Source organism: Corella eumyota, chromosome 6 (assembly GCF_963082875.1).
Source record: "Corella eumyota chromosome 6, kaCorEumy4.1, whole genome shotgun sequence".
Taxonomy (NCBI): Eukaryota; Metazoa; Chordata; class Ascidiacea; order Phlebobranchia; family Corellidae; genus Corella; species Corella eumyota.
In genome coordinates, this window is record NC_137495.1 from 7202374 (window position 1) to 7222549 (window position 20176).

A 20176-nucleotide genomic window follows, 5' to 3' on the forward strand; every position below is an offset into this window, starting at 1 on the left:
TTTATATAGAACATGAATTAAAACCAAACAGTATGTTGGTAGATTTGTTTGAACATTTGCAAACCATATTTTTAAAGCACATATACATAATTTTTTTTAATGTTAGTCTTTGCAATATATTGTTTAACTCCAAGATAGCTTGATATTGAAATCCACTGTTACATCTAATAGTTGCAGTCTTTTGAATGCTGATGAGTCATTTCTATAGCCGAGTTATAGAGATCTAAGTCCATTGGCACTGTTGATTTTAGCTTATTATAACTCGTGCATTGAATATTGTACTGATTATCCACCATTCCTGAAACTTCTACAAGATCCTCAACAAGCTCACTCAATGGTGTGTTCATCATGACATTGACTTCGCCCTCCTTGCCACAATGTAACTGAAAAGACGTGCCATCCGATGATATTTTTCCAGAGTCCACGTTGCCAAGCAGAGTGACATTTTTTTGTACAAACTTCGGCAGCATAGATACTGTAACTCTGGGTCGTGTACCTTCCATTCCAAAACAAGCTTAACACTTTAAACACTTGAGTGATTACTATAATTACGTTGTCTAAAAACATTAAATAAGTTACATTGATGCAGAAAAAACAAATGTGTGACCTAAACATAGAGAAACGTCATTTACTCTGACCCAGTCTTAAGTTGCCTGTGGCAGTTTTGAATATTGTAGATTATAATTGCCCGATCAATATTTATGCTGCTGATTAAGTGCTGGCATAGCAGGAGTTCATACTCTTTATAGAGCCTTACTCAATTTGTCAATGCCGCTACAGCATGAGTGAGAGCAGTGGAAAGTGAACCCACGACCTCACGTGGTTTGGCAAGTGTTCTTACCAGTACACCACCCTGCCGGTAGTTACTGCTGGTCAGGTCTGCAGGTGGTAATAGTCTAATGGTAAAGCAATACGTCAGTCTGTCAGTACGTATAAATGTATGGCAGAAGTTCTCTGCGTATATGAATTGCTTTTATGGACGCGGCAATAACTTGTAATAAACTTTGTTTTAAGTATGTTGATTTTTTAATCCAACAGTCGCAAATTTAACGGCCAAAGAAAACGTTTTACTGCAATTTAATTGAGTAAAAAAATTCCATAACTTTCATAAATAGCCGCCAATAATAAATTGAAATGCATTGACTACAGCACTTTAACACAAACACCCAGGTACAATTCTACGTCACTACTAAACAGAAAATGTCATTAGATTTTTTTTAAATATTTTTTGTAAGTTATCTTATCTTGTGCAGGCCCATATTTGCTTAAACTTAATAAATTGCTAAACAAATTTTTAAGTCCCAATGTTAATCAGAATAAGTCACACTTTGTCATGAGTTTAATTCCCGATTTTGTAAGTTATAAATAGTAAGTCTCTTCGGTCTTGGGTTTGATTCCCAGAGTTGACATGTATAATTCACATTTAAAACTGAATAAGATTTCTAGTGTTTACATGTATAAGTCACAGTTGTTTTCAAGCTTGATTCCCACAGTTGACATGTCAGGGTTTAATTTAGATGTTGACATAAGCCATACAAGGTCTAAGTTTAATTTCTAGTATTGACATTTTTTTTTTGTATATATCTTTATTCTCGATGTGGGAAAGTCGAATGCGCGACTTAAACATAGAGTAACATCAGTTACTCCGATCCAGTCTCGAGTTGCCTGTGGCAGTTTGGGATATTATAGATTATAATTGCCCGATAATTATACTGCTGATCAAGTGCTGGCTCAGCAGGAGTTCACACCGTTTATAGCGCTTTACTCAAGGGCGCTACAGCATGAGAACAGTGGGGATTAAACCCACGACCTCATGTGTGGCGTAGCAAGTGTTCTTACCACTACACCACGCTGCCGGTGACATATAAAATTTATACTGAAAGGCTACATTTTTCTTTACTTAATTTCTAGGGTTAATATATCTATGTAACAATGGGTGCTAGGTTTGCAAAATGTGAAATACCATTTATCACAAGATTGGTATCATATTTTTTGCTAAATGTTTTAAAAGTAAAGGTAAATATTTTTGTTTTTTACTAAAAATCAATGTAAAATATGCCGATTAGTTTAACTACTACAACTTTTTCTGTTAATTTGGTTGTACAAACCCTTCCAATAATACTCATACAATTACTTCGCATTCGTATAAATACCATGGCTTTATATAAGACACAATGGGTCTAATATAAACACCCCAGGCTCAAAATACAACACATTACGCCCCGCATCAACACCCTGGGCCTCATAAAAAACACTCCCGTAATAGTATAAACAACCCATGCTAAATAAACAACACCTTGGGCCTCATATAAACACCCAAGACAACACCCTAAGCTTTGTATAAGTACCTTTGGTCTTATATAAACACCCCAGGTATCATATAAACACTCCGATTTTTATGAATTTTTCCCAGAGATAACTTTTGACTTTTATAAATACCCTTTAACCCCAATAGATAACATTTGACTCCCATAAACAAACACAGGTTCATATAAATACCTCTAAAATTATTTTTTTAGTAGGACCCTACAAAAATAACTTCCACGCTTGCGTTAAAAATCATGGGTAAATTTAAATTAGGCAGACTGGACGCCTGGTTTCTTAATGACTTACACACACCAGGTTTGATTAAAAATGTTAGCATGAATAAATAACAATAGGTTCCAAGTTTAATTCCCATTGTTAACAAGAAAAAGTCACAATTGTGTGATTGCTATCATACAACAACCAGCAAAATTTTATTTTAATGACATACAACTGGGTTAGATTTAAGTTTAAAAAATGTGGCGTTAGGGAGACATTATAAATACATGTTAAAAACACTTCTGCAAACCCTTTAAATCAATTTCGACAGCGCATAAATTTTTCTTTAGGCATCACAACTTAATGACAATTTAAATAAAATATTAGATAAAAAAAAGTAAATGGTAGAGCTTCCAAATATAAAAAATATTTATTGCAAAATAAAATATCAATGTGAAAATAACATTTTTGTTAGAATTAAAAATCTCCCTGTCATGTTAATCAAACAAAAAAAAAAAATATTAAATCAAAAACATAAATAATCAAAAGGCTTAAATAAAAGTGTCTTGAAATTCGCATTTCATGTTACTACAGTCAAAATGACATTCGGGTAGGCATGTACTGCCTATTATGCCACATATTTTTTATACTATTAACAACAAACACTTTCCCTATCATCAACCAATGTACGCTGACACAAATACATGTCGATACTTGCACTACAATCTGTATCCACCAAGGTAAATTGGTAAACAGGTGAAGGTGAAACATTACTTGTTCTGGTTACTGAAATTGCACCACATCGGTTACTGTCCACCGGTGAGGCAGGAGTTGCAACAAAAAAACTTGTATCCACAAGTGCATTTGTTGAACTGTAGACATATTCATTTGCACCTGTTGATAACAAAATAAGCCATTTAGAGTTAAACCAAAAACATTTATTTTTGAAATATTAAACTTGATACACTTTTTTACAAATAATAAACCTTAATGGACAATAGCTATGTATTTGTATTTTTAATCACCACTGCTCTTATGCAGTAGCGTCCTTGAGCAAGGTGCTATAAAGGGGATGACCTCTTGCTAAGCCAATATCTAATACGCAGCTTAATTGTTAAGCAGGTATAATCTATAATATCTTAAACTGCCAAAGGCAACTTGAAACTGGGTTGCAGTTACAGGTTTTACTCTATGTTAAGGCTACGCATCCGGCCTTCTTACAGCAAGGATAAATAATATATAAATAATGCTGACGATGCGCATCTAAACATAAGCTGTGATCATATTACTTTTAGTTAAATTTATTTAATATACTAACCATTTTTAATAATTCCCGACCAAAATAAAACACCACTTAGATCAGGATTTCCTGTTTCAGTACCAATAGCAACAGCATATCCAATAGCAAGCTCCTGACCTGCCATTGGTTGTCCTATCTCTGTACCACTTGGGCACAATGATATAGCTGTTTCAGATGATATTGCCGAGTCGCTTTTTGATCCCTGAAATTGTAATCGGTCGCTTGGAACCCAATCTTCAAATACAAAATTAATGTTCATTGGCTTGTTATTTAGATGCTATAAAAAACTGTTATAGGACCTAGAAAGTTTAAATCCAACTGGTACGTTTAAACCCTACTAAAGCCATATTAGTAAGTATAAGACCGGCAGTGTGGTTCAGTGGTAAAAACACTTGCTACACCACACATGGGGTCATTGGTTCAATCCCCACTGATCTTATGCTTTAGCGCCCTTAAGTAAGGCGCTATAAACGGTACGAACTCCTGCTGAGCCAGCACTTAATCAGCAGCGTAATTATTGGGCAATTATAATCTACATTATCCCAAATTGTCACAGGCAACTCGAGACTGGATCAGAGTAACTAATGTTTCTCTATGTTTAAGTCGCGCATTCGACTTTCCCACATCGAGAATAAATATATATGTATGTATATATATAAAAAAAAGGCTCTTAAGAACTTTTCAGTGGTGTAAAGGTCAGAAAGCTTGGCTTTGCTATTTGAGGTCCTGGGTTCGACAACTAAATTTTCTCATGCTGTAGCCCACTTAGGTTAGGCAATAAACTGTATAAACTTAGGATTGCCAAGTTAACACACAATCAGCAGCTTATAATTATCAAGCAATTCTAATCTATAGCATCTAATACTGCCGAAGCCGAATCGAGACTGGATTGCGGTAGCTAGTGTTACCTTATGTTTGGGTTGAAAAGTCGACCTTCTCACACCAAGGATAAATAAATACAAAAAACATATAATAAATTAACATGTATTATATACCTTTCAGTTGTTTATTACCAGGAGATTACAAACTTGCAGAGTAATTTTTTTAACTTAATTTACAAAAAGCATTAAATAATTACCACAAAAAAATCCCCAGGCTGGTGAATCAATTCCACCTTGAGCTTCACAGTCACAACAACCAGAGTCTAGGCAACCAGCAGCAGCGAAATTAAACGATATTGGATCACATAACTGATCATTACAATCTAAACAAAATAAAATTAAAATTAGTTTAATATCACAAGTAAAAGTACGTTAACATTTGAATAACATAACATTTTTACAAGGTAAAAATGTTAACAAGTTAAAAAATAAAAATGACAACTTAATCACAGTTTAGCAACAAAATTGACCTGCTCTGCACATTATATCCATTGGTACTACTGGATCAAACATTGTCGTATCCATACAAGTTGTATCAATATCTGGAATCATATTATTTGAACCATCAACTAGGGTGTACATAGGACTGCATGATATGGTAACCCCATCATTCTCATCATATGTGGAACTATCAGGATCAATTACCCCATTCATTGGTAGGTTTGGTCTATTGCAAACTAAAACAAAATTATAAATTTTGTTTACAGAAAAAACACTTTTTTTAATTATAGATTAAAAAGTAAAAAAAAATCTATAAAAGATAACTGAAAAAAAGTAAATATAATATTTCAAGGAAAAAGAAATGCTTCTTAACTAAGATCATTTTAATTACACAAGATCAATAAAAAATTCTAAAAATTAAAAAATGAAAAAAAAAAACAATTTAATCACAGTTTAGCAACAAAATTGACCTGCTCTGCACATTATGTCCATTGGTACTACTGGATCAAACAATGTCGTATCCATACAAGTTGTATCAATATCTGGAATCATATTATTTGAACCATCAACTAGGGTGTACATAGGACTGCATGATATGGTAACCCCATCATTCTCATCATATGTGGAACTATCAGGATCAATTACCCCATTCATTGGTAGGTTTGGTCTATTGCAAACTAAAACAAAATTATAAATTTTGTTTACAGAAAAAACACTTTTTTTAATTATAGATTAAAAAGTAAAAAAAAATCTATAAAAGATAACTGAAAAAAAGTAAATATAATATTTCAAGGAAAAAGAAATGCTTCTTAACTAAGATCATTTTAATTACACAAGATCAATAAAAAATTCTAAAAATTAAAAAATGAAAAAAAAAAACAATTTAATCACAGTTTAGCAACAAAATTGACCTGCTCTGCACATTATGTCCATTGGTACTACTGGATCAAACAATGTCGTATCCATACAAGTTGTATCAATATCTGGAATCATATTATTTGAACCATCAACTAGGGTGTACATAGGACTGCATGATATGGTAACCCCATCATTCTCATCATATGTGGAACTATCAGGATCAATTACCCCATTCATTGGTAGGTTTGGTCTATTGCAAACTAAAACAAAATTATAAATTTTGTTTACAGAAAAAACACTTTTTTTAATTATAGATTAAAAAGTAAAAAAAAATCTATAAAAGATAACTGAAAAAAAGTAAATATAATATTTCAAGGAAAAAGAAATGCTTCTTAACTAAGATCATTTTAATTACACAAGATCAATAAAAAATTCTAAAAATTAAAAAATGAAAAAAAAAAACAATTTAATCACAGTTTAGCAACAAAATTGACCTGCTCTGCACATTATATCCATTGGTACTACTGGATCAAACATTGTCGTATCCATACAAGTTGTATCAATATCTGGAATCATATTATTTGAACCATCAACTAGGGTGTACATAGGACTGCATGATATGGTAACCCCATCATTCTCATCATATGTGGAACTATCAGGATCAATTACCCCATTCATTGGTAGGTTTGGTCTATTGCAAACTAAAACAAAATTATAAATTTTGTTTACAGAAAAAACACTTTTTTTAATTATAGATTAAAAAGTAAAAAAAAATCTATAAAAGATAACTGAAAAAAAGTAAATATAATATTTCAAGGAAAAAGAAATGCTTCTTAACTAAGATCATTTTAATTACACAAGATCAATAAAAAATTCTAAAAATTAAAAAATGAAAAAAAAAAACAATTTAATCACAGTTTAGCAACAAAATTGACCTGCTCTGCACATTATATCCATTGGTACTACTGGATCAAACATTGTCGTATCCATACAAGTTGTATCAATATCTGGAATCATATTATTTGAACCATCAACTAGGGTGTACATAGGACTGCATGATATGGTAACCCCATCATTCTCATCATATGTGGAACTATCAGGATCAATTACCCCATTCATTGGTAGGTCTGGTCTATTGCAAACTAAAACAAAGTTATAAATTTTGTTTACAGAAAAAATATTTTTTTCATTATAGATTAAAAAAGTCAAAAAAAAACTATAAACATAACTGGAAAAAAGTAAATATAATATTTTAAGGAAAAATACCTGCTTTTTAACTAAGATCATTTTAATCTTACAAAATCAATAAAAATCTCTTAAAGTTAAAAAATAAAAATGACAACTTAATCACAGTTTAGCAACAAAATTGACCTGCTCTGCACATTATATCCATTGGTACTACTGGATTAAACAATGTCGTATCCATACAAGTTGTATCAAAATCTGAAATCATATTATTTGAACCATCAACTAGGGTGTACATAGGACTGCATGATATGGTAACCCCATCATTCTCATCATATGTGGAACTATCAGGATCAATTACCCCATTCATTGGTAGGTTTGGTCTATTGCAAACTAAAACAAAATTATAAATTTTGTTTACAGAAAAAACACTTTTTTTAATTATAGATTAAAAAGTAAAAAAAAATCTATAAAAGATAACTGAAAAAAAGTAAATATAATATTTCAAGGAAAAAGAAATGCTTCTTAACTAAGATCATTTTAATTACACAAGATCAATAAAAAATTCTAAAAATTAAAAAATGAAAAAAAAAAACAATTTAATCACAGTTTAGCAACAAAATTGACCTGCTCTGCACATTATATCCATTGGTACTACTGGATCAAACATTGTCGTATCCATACAAGTTGTATCAATATCTGGAATCATATTATTTGAACCATCAACTAGGGTGTACATAGGACTGCATGATATGGTAACCCCATCATTCTCATCATATGTGGAACTATCAGGATCAATTACCCCATTCATTGGTAGGTTTGGTCCATTGCAAACTAAAACAAAATTATAAATTTTGTTTACAGAAAAAACACTTTTTTTAATTATAGATTAAAAAGTAAAAAAAAATCTATAAAAGATAACTGAAAAAAAGTAAATATAATATTTCAAGGAAAAAGAAATGCTTCTTAACTAAGATCATTTTAATTACACAAGATCAATAAAAAATTCTAAAAATGAAAAAATGAAAAAAAAAAACAATTTAATCACAGTTTAGCAACAAAATTGACCTGCTCTGCACATTATATCCATTGGTACTACTGGATCAAACATTGTCGTATCCATACAAGTTGTATCAATATCTGGAATCATATTATTTGAACCATCAACTAGGGTGTACATAGGACTGCATGATATGGTAACCCCATCATTCTCATCATATGTGGAACTATCAGGATCAATTACCCCATTCATTGGTAGGTTTGGTCTATTGCAAACTAAAACAAAATTATAAATTTTGTTTACAGAAAAAACACTTTTTTTAATTATAGATTAAAAAGTAAAAAAAAATCTATAAAAGATAACTGAAAAAAAGTAAATATAATATTTCAAGGAAAAAGAAATGCTTCTTAACTAAGATCATTTTAATTACACAAGATCAATAAAAAATTCTAAAAATTAAAAAATGAAAAAAAAAAACAATTTAATCACAGTTTAGCAACAAAATTGACCTGCTCTGCACATTATATCCATTGGTACTACTGGATCAAACATTGTCGTATCCATACAAGTTGTATCAATATCTGGAATCATATTATTTGAACCATCAACTAGGGTGTACATAGGACTGCATGATATGGTAACCCCATCATTCTCATCATATGTGGAACTATCAGGATCAATTACCCCATTCATTGGTAGGTTTGGTCTATTGCAAACTAAAACAAAATTATAAATTTTGTTTACAGAAAAAACACTTTTTTTAATTATAGATTAAAAAGTAAAAAAAAATCTATAAAAGATAACTGAAAAAAAGTAAATATAATATTTCAAGGAAAAAGAAATGCTTCTTAACTAAGATCATTTTAATTACACAAGATCAATAAAAAATTTTAAAAATTAAAAAATGAAAAAAAAAAAACAATTTAATCACAGTTTAGCAACAAAATTGACCTGCTCTGCACATTATATCCATTGGTACTACTGGATCAAACATTGTCGTATCCATACAAGTTGTATCAATATCTGGAATCATATTATTTGAACCATCAACTAGGGTGTACATAGGACTGCATGATATGGTAACCCCATCATTCTCATCATATGTGGAACTATCAGGATCAATTACCCCATTCATTGGTAGGTTTGGTCTATTGCAAACTAAAACAAAGTTATAAATTTTGTTTACAGAAAAAATATTTTTTTCATTATAGATTAAAAAAGTCAAAAAAAAACTATAAACATAACTGGAAAAAAGTAAATATAATATTTTAAGGAAAAATACCTGCTTTTTAACTAAGATCATTTTAATCTTACAAAATCAATAAAAATCTCTTAAAGTTAAAAAATAAAAATGACAACTTAATCACAGTTTAGCAACAAAATTGACCTGCTCTGCACATTATATCCATTGGTACTACTGGATTAAACAATGTCGTATCCATACAAGTTGTATCAAAATCTGAAATCATATTATTTGAACCATCAACTAGGGTGTACATAGGACTGCATGATATGGTAACCCCATCATTTTCATCATATGTGGAAGTATCAGGATCAATTACCCCATTTGTTGGTAGGTCTGGTCTATTGCAAACTAAAACAAAATTATAAATTTTGTTTACAGAAAAAATACTTTTTTTAATTATAGATTAAAAAAGTAAAAAAAAAAAACTATAAAGATAACTGGAAAAAAGTAAATATAATATTTTAAGGAAAAATACCTGCTTTTTAACTAAAATCATTTTAATCTCACAAAATCAATAAAAATATCTTAAAGTTAAAAAATAAAAATGACAACTTAATCACAGTTTAGCAACAAAATTTACCTGCTCTGCACATTATATCCATTGGTACTACTGGATTAAACAATGTCGTATCCATACAAGTTGTATCAATATCTGGAATCATATTATTTGAACCATCAACTAGGGTGTACATAGGACTGCATGATATGGTAACCCCATCATTCTCATCATATGTGGAACTATCAGGATCAATTACCCCATTCATTGGTAGGTTTGGTCCATTGCAAACTAAAACAAAATTATAAATTTTGTTTACAGAAAAAACACTTTTTTTAATTATAGATTAAAAAGTAAAAAAAAATCTATAAAAGATAACTGAAAAAAAGTAAATATAATATTTCAAGGAAAAAGAAATGCTTCTTAACTAAGATCATTTTAATTACACAAGATCAATAAAAAATTCTAAAAATGAAAAAATGAAAAAAAAAAACAATTTAATCACAGTTTAGCAACAAAATTGACCTGCTCTGCACATTATATCCATTGGTACTACTGGATCAAACATTGTCGTATCCATACAAGTTGTATCAATATCTGGAATCATATTATTTGAACCATCAACTAGGGTGTACATAGGACTGCATGATATGGTAACCCCATCATTCTCATCATATGTGGAACTATCAGGATCAATTACCCCATTCATTGGTAGGTTTGGTCTATTGCAAACTAAAACAAAATTATAAATTTTGTTTACAGAAAAAACACTTTTTTTAATTATAGATTAAAAAGTAAAAAAAAATCTATAAAAGATAACTGAAAAAAAGTAAATATAATATTTCAAGGAAAAAGAAATGCTTCTTAACTAAGATCATTTTAATTACACAAGATCAATAAAAAATTCTAAAAATTAAAAAATGAAAAAAAAAAACAATTTAATCACAGTTTAGCAACAAAATTGACCTGCTCTGCACATTATGTCCATTGGTACTACTGGATCAAACAATGTCGTATCCATACAAGTTGTATCAATATCTGGAATCATATTATTTGAACCATCAACTAGGGTGTACATAGGACTGCATGATATGGTAACCCCATCATTCTCATCATATGTGGAACTATCAGGATCAATTACCCCATTCATTGGTAGGTTTGGTCTATTGCAAACTAAAACAAAATTATAAATTTTGTTTACAGAAAAAACACTTTTTTTAATTATAGATTAAAAAGTAAAAAAAAATCTATAAAAGATAACTGAAAAAAAGTAAATATAATATTTCAAGGAAAAAGAAATGCTTCTTAACTAAGATCATTTTAATTACACAAGATCAATAAAAAATTTTAAAAATTAAAAAATGAAAAAAAAAAAACAATTTAGTCACAGTTTAGCAACAAAATTGACCTGCTCTGCACATTATATCCATTGGTACTACTGGATCAAACATTGTCGTATCCATACAAGTTGTATCAATATCTGGAATCATATTATTTGAACCATCAACTAGGGTGTACATAGGACTGCATGATATGGTAACCCCATCATTCTCATCATATGTGGAACTATCAGGATCAATTACCCCATTCATTGGTAGGTTTGGTCTATTGCAAACTAAAACAAAATTATAAATTTTGTTTACAGAAAAAACACTTTTTTTAATTATAGATTAAAAAGTAAAAAAAAATCTATAAAAGATAACTGAAAAAAAGTAAATATAATATTTCAAGGAAAAAGAAATGCTTCTTAACTAAGATCATTTTAATTACACAAGATCAATAAAAAATTCTAAAAATTAAAAAATGAAAAAAAAAAACAATTTAATCACAGTTTAGCAACAAAATTGACCTGCTCTGCACATTATATCCATTGGTACTACTGGATCAAACAATGTCGTATCCATACAAGTTGTATCAATATCTGGAATCATATTATTTGAACCATCAACTAGGGTGTACATAGGACTGCATGATATGGTAACCCCATCATTCTCATCATATGTGGAACTATCAGGATCAATTACCCCATTCATTGGTAGGTTTGGTCTATTGCAAACTAAAACAAAATTATAAATTTTGTTTACAGAAAAAACACTTTTTTTAATTATAGATTAAAAAGTAAAAAAAAATCTATAAAAGATAACTGAAAAAAAGTAAATATAATATTTCAAGGAAAAAGAAATGCTTCTTAACTAAGATCATTTTAATTACACAAGATCAATAAAAAATTTTAAAAATTAAAAAATGAAAAAAAAAAAACAATTTAATCACAGTTTAGCAACAAAATTGACCTGCTCTGCACATTATATCCATTGGTACTACTGGATCAAACAATGTCGTATCCATACAAGTTGTATCAATATCTGGAATCATATTATTTGAACCATCAACTAGGGTGTACATAGGACTGCATGATATGGTAACCCCATCATTCTCATCATATGTGGAACTATCAGGATCAATTACCCCATTCATTGGTAGGTCTGGTCTATTGCAAACTAAAACAAAATTATAAATTTTGTTTACAGAAAAAATACTTTTTTTAATTATAGATTAAAAAAGTAAAAAAAAAAACTATAAAGATAACTGGAAAAAAGTAAATATAATATTTTAAGGAAAAATACCTGCTTTTTAACTAAAATCATTTTAATCTCACAAAATCAATAAAAATATCTTAAAGTTAAAAAATAAAAATGACAACTTAATCACAGTTTAGCAACAAAATTTACCTGCTCTGCACATTATATCCATTGGTACTACTGGATTAAACAATGTCGTATCCATACAAGTTGTATCAATATCTGGAATCATATTATTTGAACCATCAACTAGGGTGTACATAGGACTGCATGATATGGTAACCCCATCATTCTCATCATATGTGGAACTATCAGGATCAATTACCCCATTCATTGGTAGGTCTGGTCTATTGCAAACTGATTCAAAATTCAAAATTTTGTTTACAGAAAAAATACCTTTTTTAATTATAGATTAAAAAAGTCTAAAAAAAACAAACTATAAAGATAACTGGAAAAAAGTAAATATAATATTTTAAGGAAAAATACCTGCTTTTTAACTAAGATCATTTTAATCTCACAAAATCAATAAAAATATCTTAAAGTTAAAAAAAAAATGACAACTTAATCACAGTTTAGCAACAAAATTGACCTGCTCTGCACATTATATTCATTGGTACTATAGGATCAAACAATGTTGTATCCATACAAGTTGTCTCAAAATCCGGAATCATATTATTTGAACCATCAACTAGGGTGTACATAGGACTGCACGATATGGTAACCCCATCATTCTCATCATATGTGGAAGTATCAGGAACAATTACCCCATTTGTTGGTAGAGTTGGCCTATTGCAAACTAAAACATAACGATTAATTTTGTTAACACAAAAAATTATATTTTTTTAGATTAAAAAAAGTCAAAAAAAAATCTATAAAGATAACTAAAAAAAAGTAAATATAATATTTTAAGAAAAAAGGCCTGCTTCTCAACTAAGATCAGTTTAATCACATTAGATCAATAAAAAAATCTTAAAGTTAAAAAATAAAAATGACAATTTAATCACAGTTTAGCAACAAAATATACCTGCTCTGCACAATATATTTATAGGTACTACTGGATCAAACAATGTTGTATCCATGCAAAATGTATCAATATTTTTAAAATCACAATGTTTAAAGTATCAACTTGTCCCCTATTAAAACTTTAACATCATGATCTACATATTTAAAATACCTGCTCTACATCTGGTACCAGTTGGTAAGGGATCGAACATTGCAGTATTTAAACACGTCCTTTCAATATTCATAATAGGTGTATTTGAACTGTCAACCAGAGTGTACATCGGATTACATGAAAAAGTAACAACGTCACCTTCATTGTATTGTGGGTTATCAGGGTCAATCATGCCATTTGCAAGAGGTGTTGGTCTATTGCAAACTAAAATATAGAATGTCATATTTAAAAGTAAAAATTAAAAAAAAAAACTTGCTAAAAAATTTGCAATAAAATATATAATGCAACTTCAGTTTTCGAAAAATATTTTTGATCTTGTTTTAATTAATAAAAAAACTTTATACCATAAATTAAACTCTCCTAAACAAATTTACCAGCTCGTTCGCGACACATCGTTCCACTTGGCAAAGATGGAAAAGTACCACTTGATGGGCAAGTTAAAGTTATATCAGGAATGATCATGTTAGTGCCATCCACTAGAACCATTGGAGAAATACAAGAGTGAGTCACCATTTCACCTTCTTCATATTGTGTTTGGTCGGGTGTTATTTGACCACCTGTAAGTGGACTTGGTCGAGGACAAACTGAAAAATATTTAAATCACTCAGCTTGAAATTAAAAAAAAAATTGTCTGTGCTTACATCAAAAAATAAAATTGCTTTAAAAACTCAAAATGTCCTGCAAAAACTAAATTAAAAATTTGAAAAATATGTTTTAAATTTATTTAAACACTATTTTTTTTGTGTATATCTTTATCCTCGATGTGAGAAGGTCGATAGCTCGACCTAAACATAGAGTAATAACAGTTACCCTGACCAAGTTTCGAGTTGCATGTGGCAGTTTGGGATATTATATAGATTATAATTGCCCGATAATTATGCTTCTAATTAAGTGGTGGCTTAACAAGAGTTGGTACTGTTTATAATGCCTTACTCCTACAGCCTGAGATTACTGGGAATCAATCCCAGGACCTTGTGTACAATAGAAAAGTGTACACAAAGCCGCAGGCATTTATATGCCATGTTCTGCATGTAGCATTTTCCATTTTAACAATACCAGTTTTAGTTTACCTGTGGCAGTTCTGCAACTAGTTCCGGGCGGCAAAGATGGAAAAACACCAGAAGACGGACATGCAAACTCGATATCTGGAATAAGTGTGTCAGAATCATCAACTAACACAAATGTTGGATCGCACATATGAGTAACCGTTTCACCCTCAGTATATTGAGATCGATCTGGTGTTATTCTTCCATTAGTAAGTGTATCAGTTGGTCTATTGCAAGCTATATAAAAATAACATCAAAAAGTTGTTTTGGTTAGGTAAGCATTTTAAAACAAAATTCATGTTTAAAAAATTAAAAATATATGTTAAAACCATGTATAAAGTGTTAATAAATAAATTCAAAACTTCTTATAACAGTAAACAAACAAGAATTTATCGTAAATTCTTTTTGCCGTTGGGCTTATTTATATAAAAAAAATTTAAATATCAGCATACCCATATTTTTAGACAGAAAAAGATTGTAGGAAATTCGTAAAAATTACTTTAAGCTATTCCAAAATAAATTTGACCAGCCAATGTTTAAAAGTAATAGAAAAATTCTATTGTAAAATATTTGCTGTCATGCTTTTTAAAACAATAAAGTAAAACGAAAAACTTTATAAACGATATAAAAATTAACAACGAATCTCAGGTTTATATTACCAACTGGAAGTCGACACATAACATCTCCAGGCAAAGATGGAAAAACAGCAGAAGACGGACAAGTGAAAACAATATTTGGAATAATTGTGTCAGAACCATCAACTAACACGAATGTTGGATCACACATATGAGTAACTGTTTCACCTTCATTGTATCGAGATCGATCTGGTGATATTCCTCCATTGGTAAGTGTATCAGTTGGTCTATTGCAAACTTCAGAATAACCATAGATTTTATTAACACAACCAATTATTTTTATAAGATATAAATTAAAAAATAAAAAAATATCAATAAAGATAAGTGAATAAATGTTAAATAATATTTTGACACATACCTGATTCTCAACTAAGATCATTTTAATCACACAAGATCAATAAAAAAGTTTAAAGGTTAAAAAATGAAAAAAAAAATTAATCACAGTTTAGCAACAAAATATACCTGCTCTGCACATTATATCCATTGGTACTACTGGATCAAACAATGTTGTATCCATACAAGTTGTATCAATATCTGGAATCATATTATTTGAACCATCAACTAGGGTGTACATAGGACTGCATGATATGGTAACCCCATCATTCTCATCATATGTGGAACTATCAGGATCAATTACCCCATTCATTGGTAGGTTTGGTCTATTGCAAACTAAAACAAAATTATAAATTTTGTTTACAGAAAAAACACTTTTTTTAATTATAGATTAAAAAGTAAAAAAAAATCTATAAAAGATAACTGAAAAAAAGTAAATATAATATTTCAAGGAAAAAGAAATGCTTCTTAACTAAGATCATTTTAATTACACAAGATCAATAAAAAATTTTAAAAATTAAAAAATGAAAAAAAAAAAACAATTTAATCACAGTTTAGCAACAAAATTGACCTGCTCTGCACATTATATCCATTGGTACTACTGGATCAAACATTGTCGTATCCATACAAGTTGTATCAATATCTGGAATCATATTATTTGAACCATCAACTAGGGTGTACATAGGACTGCATGATATGGTAACCCCATCATTCTCATCATATGTGGAACTATCAGGATCAATTACCCCATTCATTGGTAGGTCTGGTCTATTGCAAACTAAAACAAAATTATAAATTTTGTTTACAGAAAAAATATTTTTTTCATTATAGATTAAAAAAGTCAAAAAAAAACTATAAACATAACTGGAAAAAAGTAAATATAATATTTTAAGGAAAAATACCTGCTTTTTAACTAAGATCATTTTAATCTTACAAAATCAATAAAAATCTCTTAAAGTTAAAAAATAAAAATGACAACTTAATCACAGTTTAGCAACAAAATTGACCTGCTCTGCACATTATATCCATTGGTACTACTGGATTAAACAATGTCGTATCCATACAAGTTGTATCAAAATCTGAAATCATATTATTTGAACCATCAACTAGGGTGTACATAGGACTGCATGATATGGTAACCCCATCATTTTCATCATATGTGGAAGTATCAGGATCAATTACCCCATTTGTTGGTAGGTCTGGTCTATTGCAAACTAAAACAAAATTATAAATTTTGTTTACAGAAAAAATACTTTTTTTAATTATAGATTAAAAAAGTAAAAAAAAAAAACTATAAAGATAACTGGAAAAAAGTAAATATAATATTTTAAGGAAAAATACCTGCTTTTTAACTAAAATCATTTTAATCTCACAAAATCAATAAAAATATCTTAAAGTTAAAAAATAAAAATGACAACTTAATCACAGTTTAGCAACAAAATTTACCTGCTCTGCACATTATATCAATTGGTACTACTGGATCAAACAATGTTGTATCCATACAAGTTGTATCAATATCTGGAATCATATTATTTGAACCATCAACTAGGGTGTACATAGGACTGCATGATATTGTAACACCATCATCCTCATTATAAGTTGGATTATCGGGATTAATTACCCCATTTGTTGGTAGAGTAGGTCTACTGCACACTTAATATAAAAAGTATGTTGATAATAAACTTAAGCACCCTATAGTTAAAAAGCACTTTTATTGTTTTAAAAAAAATTTACTTAATAAATTAAATGAAATTAAGCGATCTTATTTTTAAAATTAAGCAGAATCTTTAACACAAACAATGCTTGAAAAATTGTGCAACCAAACAGATAACTAGATTTTTTTTTTAAGTTTACAAACTCCAAAAACAAAAAACGAAATAGTTGATATTTAAATATTAGCATGTTTTTTGCTTATATTGAATCAATAACTATCTGGTAATGTGTTTTAACAAAAACAACAACATTCGTTTGAAAATTTTTCTGTAATTAAAGCTGCAATTTTTACCAATTAAGCAAATTAAAATTAAAAATTGTTTAATAAATCATGTATGCACTTTTTGTATATATCTCCAAACATAGAGTAACATCAGTTACTCCGACCCAATCCCGAGTTGCCTGTGGCAGGTTGGGATATTATAGAGACTAGAATTGGCCGGTAATTATGCTGCTAATTAAGTGTTGGCTCAGCAGGAGTTTGTACCGTTTATAATGCCTAACTCAAGGGCGCTACAGCATGAGAGCAGTGGAGATTGAACCCACGACCTCATGGTGGTGGAGCAAGTGTTCTTACCACTACACCACGCTGCTGTTCTGACCACTACATAAAATAAATAACTTAATCTAAAAAAGAAAAGTAAATTACTTGCAAAACACCTAATGCCAGAAGGCAAAGGTTCAAACATTGTAGTAGATAAACAGCTTACAACAACATCAGGAATAGGTGAGTCATTATCATCAACAAGTAGATACATTACATTACAAGAAAAAGTTACCATATCATCCTCAACGTACTGTGCATTATCAGGCATGATTTGTCCATTTGAAAGCGGATCTGGCCTATTGCATACTGAATAAAAAAAATTACAAAAACATAGTTTTTTTGAAAATGATTAGAAAAATTGTTTTCCTTTTATTTAAAACTTAGAAAAAAAATGGATGTCTACGGTTGCTTTTACAGTAACTAAACTATACCAGCTTACCAGTTCCCAACAAGAAAAAAATTAAAAAGAAAACATTTTACATTAAAATATGGAGAATGTTGTAGTAAAATTTATTGTTAAATATAAGGTTCCAGCAGCTTGGTGTAGTAGTAAGAACACTTGCAACAAAACTATGAGGGCAGTGGGTTCAATCCCCACCGCTCTAATGATGTAGCGCCCTTAGGTAAGGCACTATTAATGAAATAAACTCCTGCTGAGTCAGCACTTAATCAGCAGCATAATTACCAGGCAATTATAGTTTCTATAATATCACAAACTGCCACAGGCAACTCGAGACTGGGTCGGAGTAACTGATGTTACTCTATGTTTAAGTTGCGCATTCGACTTTCCCACATCGAGAATAAGGATATATCCAAAAAAAAGGTTGAGCCACTTAACAATACAAGTATATACCAGCTCGGCATCTAGCTTCTGGATGCAAAGGTGGAAAAGCACCGCTTGATGGGCAAGTTAAAGTTATATCAGGAATGATCATGTTAGTGTCATCCACTAATACCATCGGAGAAATACAAGAGTGAGTCACCATTTCACCTTCTTCATATTGTGTTTGGTCTGGTGTTAATTGACCACCTGTAAGTGGACTTGGTCGAGGACAAACTGAAACAAATTATTTTAAATTTAGTTTTGTTAAACTTGTTTTCAAATGTATTTGTTGTTAACTTGTAAAGAACAACTTAACAACCTAATCATAAAGTAGCATTTGTTACTCAACCCAGTGTAAAGATTCCTGGAATATTGTTAACTTTAATTGCCTGCTAGTTTTGATAAGAACACTTGCTACACCACCATGAGGTCGTGGGTTCAATACCCACTGCTTTTATGATGCAGCGGCCTTGAGTAAGGTGCTATAAACGGTATAAACTCCTGCTAATCAGCAGCATAATTACTTGGCAATTAAAGTCTCTAAAATATCCCAAACTGCTACAGGCAACTCAAGACTGGTTTAGAGTAACTGATGTTACTCTATGTTTAGGTCGTGCATTGGCCTTCCCACATGAAGGGAAAAAAAATTAAAGCAATGTCCTAGTTTCGGTAAATTCTTTCTTTGTGACCATGAACACAAATCAACATTTAAGCTTTACCTGTTGCAGTTCTACACCTAGTTCCTGACGGCAAAGATGGAAAAACACCAGAAGGCGGACATGCAAACTCGATATCTGGAATAAGTGTGTCAGAACCATCGACTAACACAAATGTTGGATCGCACATATGGGTAACTGTTTCAGGCTCAGTATATTGAGCTTGGTCTGGTGTTATTCCTCCATTAGTAAGTACAGTTGGTCTACTGCAAACTATACAGAATCACAAAAAAAAATAATTTGTAATAAAGAGACAGATTTTGAATGGTTAAATATGGCATAGCAAAAAAAAAACTTTTCGCTAACAAATTGTAAAAAAAATTAGTCCTCAGACATAAACCGAAGTTTCATTGCATCATTTAGATTTATAGAAAAGTTTGAATTTAACAAAAACAAAATTCAAAAAAAATAAAAAATTAACTTTTGAAAATTTTTCTGTAAAAAAAAAAAAAAAACCAACTTGCACGTAATCTACACATAACATCTCCAGGCAAAGATGGAAAAACAGCAGAAGACGGACAAGTAAAAACAATATCTGGAATAATTGTGTCAGAACCATCAACTAATACATGTGTTGGATCGCACATATGAGTAACTGTTTCACCTTCATTGTATCGAGATCGATCTGGTGATATTCCTCCATTGGTAAGTGTATCAGTTGGTCTATTGCAAACTACGAA

General features: G+C 30.2%; 3 protein-coding genes across 3 annotated transcripts; all 3 read right to left on the reverse strand.

Annotated features, from left to right (window-relative positions):
* Positions 1 to 164: 164 nt before the first annotated feature.
* LOC145755757 (replication protein A 14 kDa subunit-like) lies at positions 165 to 503 on the reverse strand. The gene has a single exon (XM_082572005.1). The coding sequence runs from the start codon at positions 501 to 503 to the stop codon at positions 165 to 167; it is 339 nt and encodes a 112-aa protein (XP_082428131.1).
* Positions 504 to 3080: 2577 nt separating this feature from the next.
* LOC145755461 (uncharacterized) lies at positions 3081 to 5377 on the reverse strand. Its single transcript, XM_082571699.1, has 4 exons — positions 5175 to 5377; positions 4902 to 5027; positions 3842 to 4057; positions 3081 to 3417 (listed from the first exon to the last, which is right to left on the reverse strand). Exons 1-4 carry the CDS (start codon positions 5356 to 5358, stop codon positions 3176 to 3178), a joined length of 768 nt encoding a protein of 255 aa, XP_082427825.1. The 5' UTR covers positions 5359 to 5377; the 3' UTR covers positions 3081 to 3175.
* Positions 5378 to 5532: 155 nt separating this feature from the next.
* LOC145755758 (sushi, von Willebrand factor type A, EGF and pentraxin domain-containing protein 1-like) lies at positions 5533 to 19573 on the reverse strand. Its single transcript, XM_082572006.1, has 30 exons — positions 19500 to 19573; positions 18811 to 19014; positions 18060 to 18263; positions 17144 to 17350; positions 16705 to 16911; positions 16269 to 16475; positions 15827 to 16033; positions 15389 to 15601; positions 14754 to 14966; positions 14058 to 14267; positions 13684 to 13887; positions 13099 to 13305; positions 12660 to 12866; positions 12222 to 12428; positions 11780 to 11986; positions 11339 to 11545; positions 10897 to 11103; positions 10456 to 10662; positions 10015 to 10221; positions 9576 to 9782; positions 9140 to 9346; positions 8698 to 8904; positions 8257 to 8463; positions 7816 to 8022; positions 7375 to 7581; positions 6939 to 7145; positions 6498 to 6704; positions 6057 to 6263; positions 5616 to 5822; positions 5533 to 5555 (listed from the first exon to the last, which is right to left on the reverse strand). The coding sequence occupies exons 2-30, from the start codon at positions 18941 to 18943 to the stop codon at positions 5533 to 5535; spliced, it is 5754 nt and encodes a 1917-aa protein (XP_082428132.1). The 5' UTR covers positions 18944 to 19014; positions 19500 to 19573.
* Positions 19574 to 20176: the final 603 nt, after the last annotated feature.

What these genes read in the sequence shown, in the direction of transcription:
- LOC145755757 (XM_082572005.1), bottom strand. Translation starts at nt 503, where the DNA reads ATGGAAGGTACACGACCCAGAGTTACAGTATCTATGCTGCCGAAGTTT.
- LOC145755461 (XM_082571699.1), bottom strand. Translation starts at nt 5,358, where the DNA reads ATGAATGGGGTAATTGATCCTGATAGTTCCACATATGATGAGAATGAT. An exon ending in GGATATAATGTGCAGAGCAG is followed by an intron (nt 5,028 to 5,174) that starts GTCAATTTTGTT and finishes TATTTTGTTTAG; the next exon opens with ATTGTAATGATCAGTTATGT. An exon ending in AGCCTGGGGATTTTTTTGTG is followed by an intron (nt 4,058 to 4,901) that starts GTAATTATTTAA and finishes TTGTATTTGAAG; the next exon opens with ATTGGGTTCCAAGCGACCGA.
- LOC145755758 (XM_082572006.1), bottom strand. Translation starts at nt 18,943, where the DNA reads ATGGTGACTCACTCTTGTATTTCTCCGATGGTATTAGTGGATGACACT. An exon ending in GGATATAATGTGCAGAGCAG is followed by an intron (nt 12,429 to 12,659) that starts GTAAATTTTGTT and finishes ATTTTGTTTTAG; the next exon opens with TTTGCAATAGACCAGACCTA. An exon ending in GGATATAATGTGCAGAGCAG is followed by an intron (nt 7,582 to 7,815) that starts GTCAATTTTGTT and finishes ATTTTGTTTTAG; the next exon opens with TTTGCAATAGACCAAACCTA.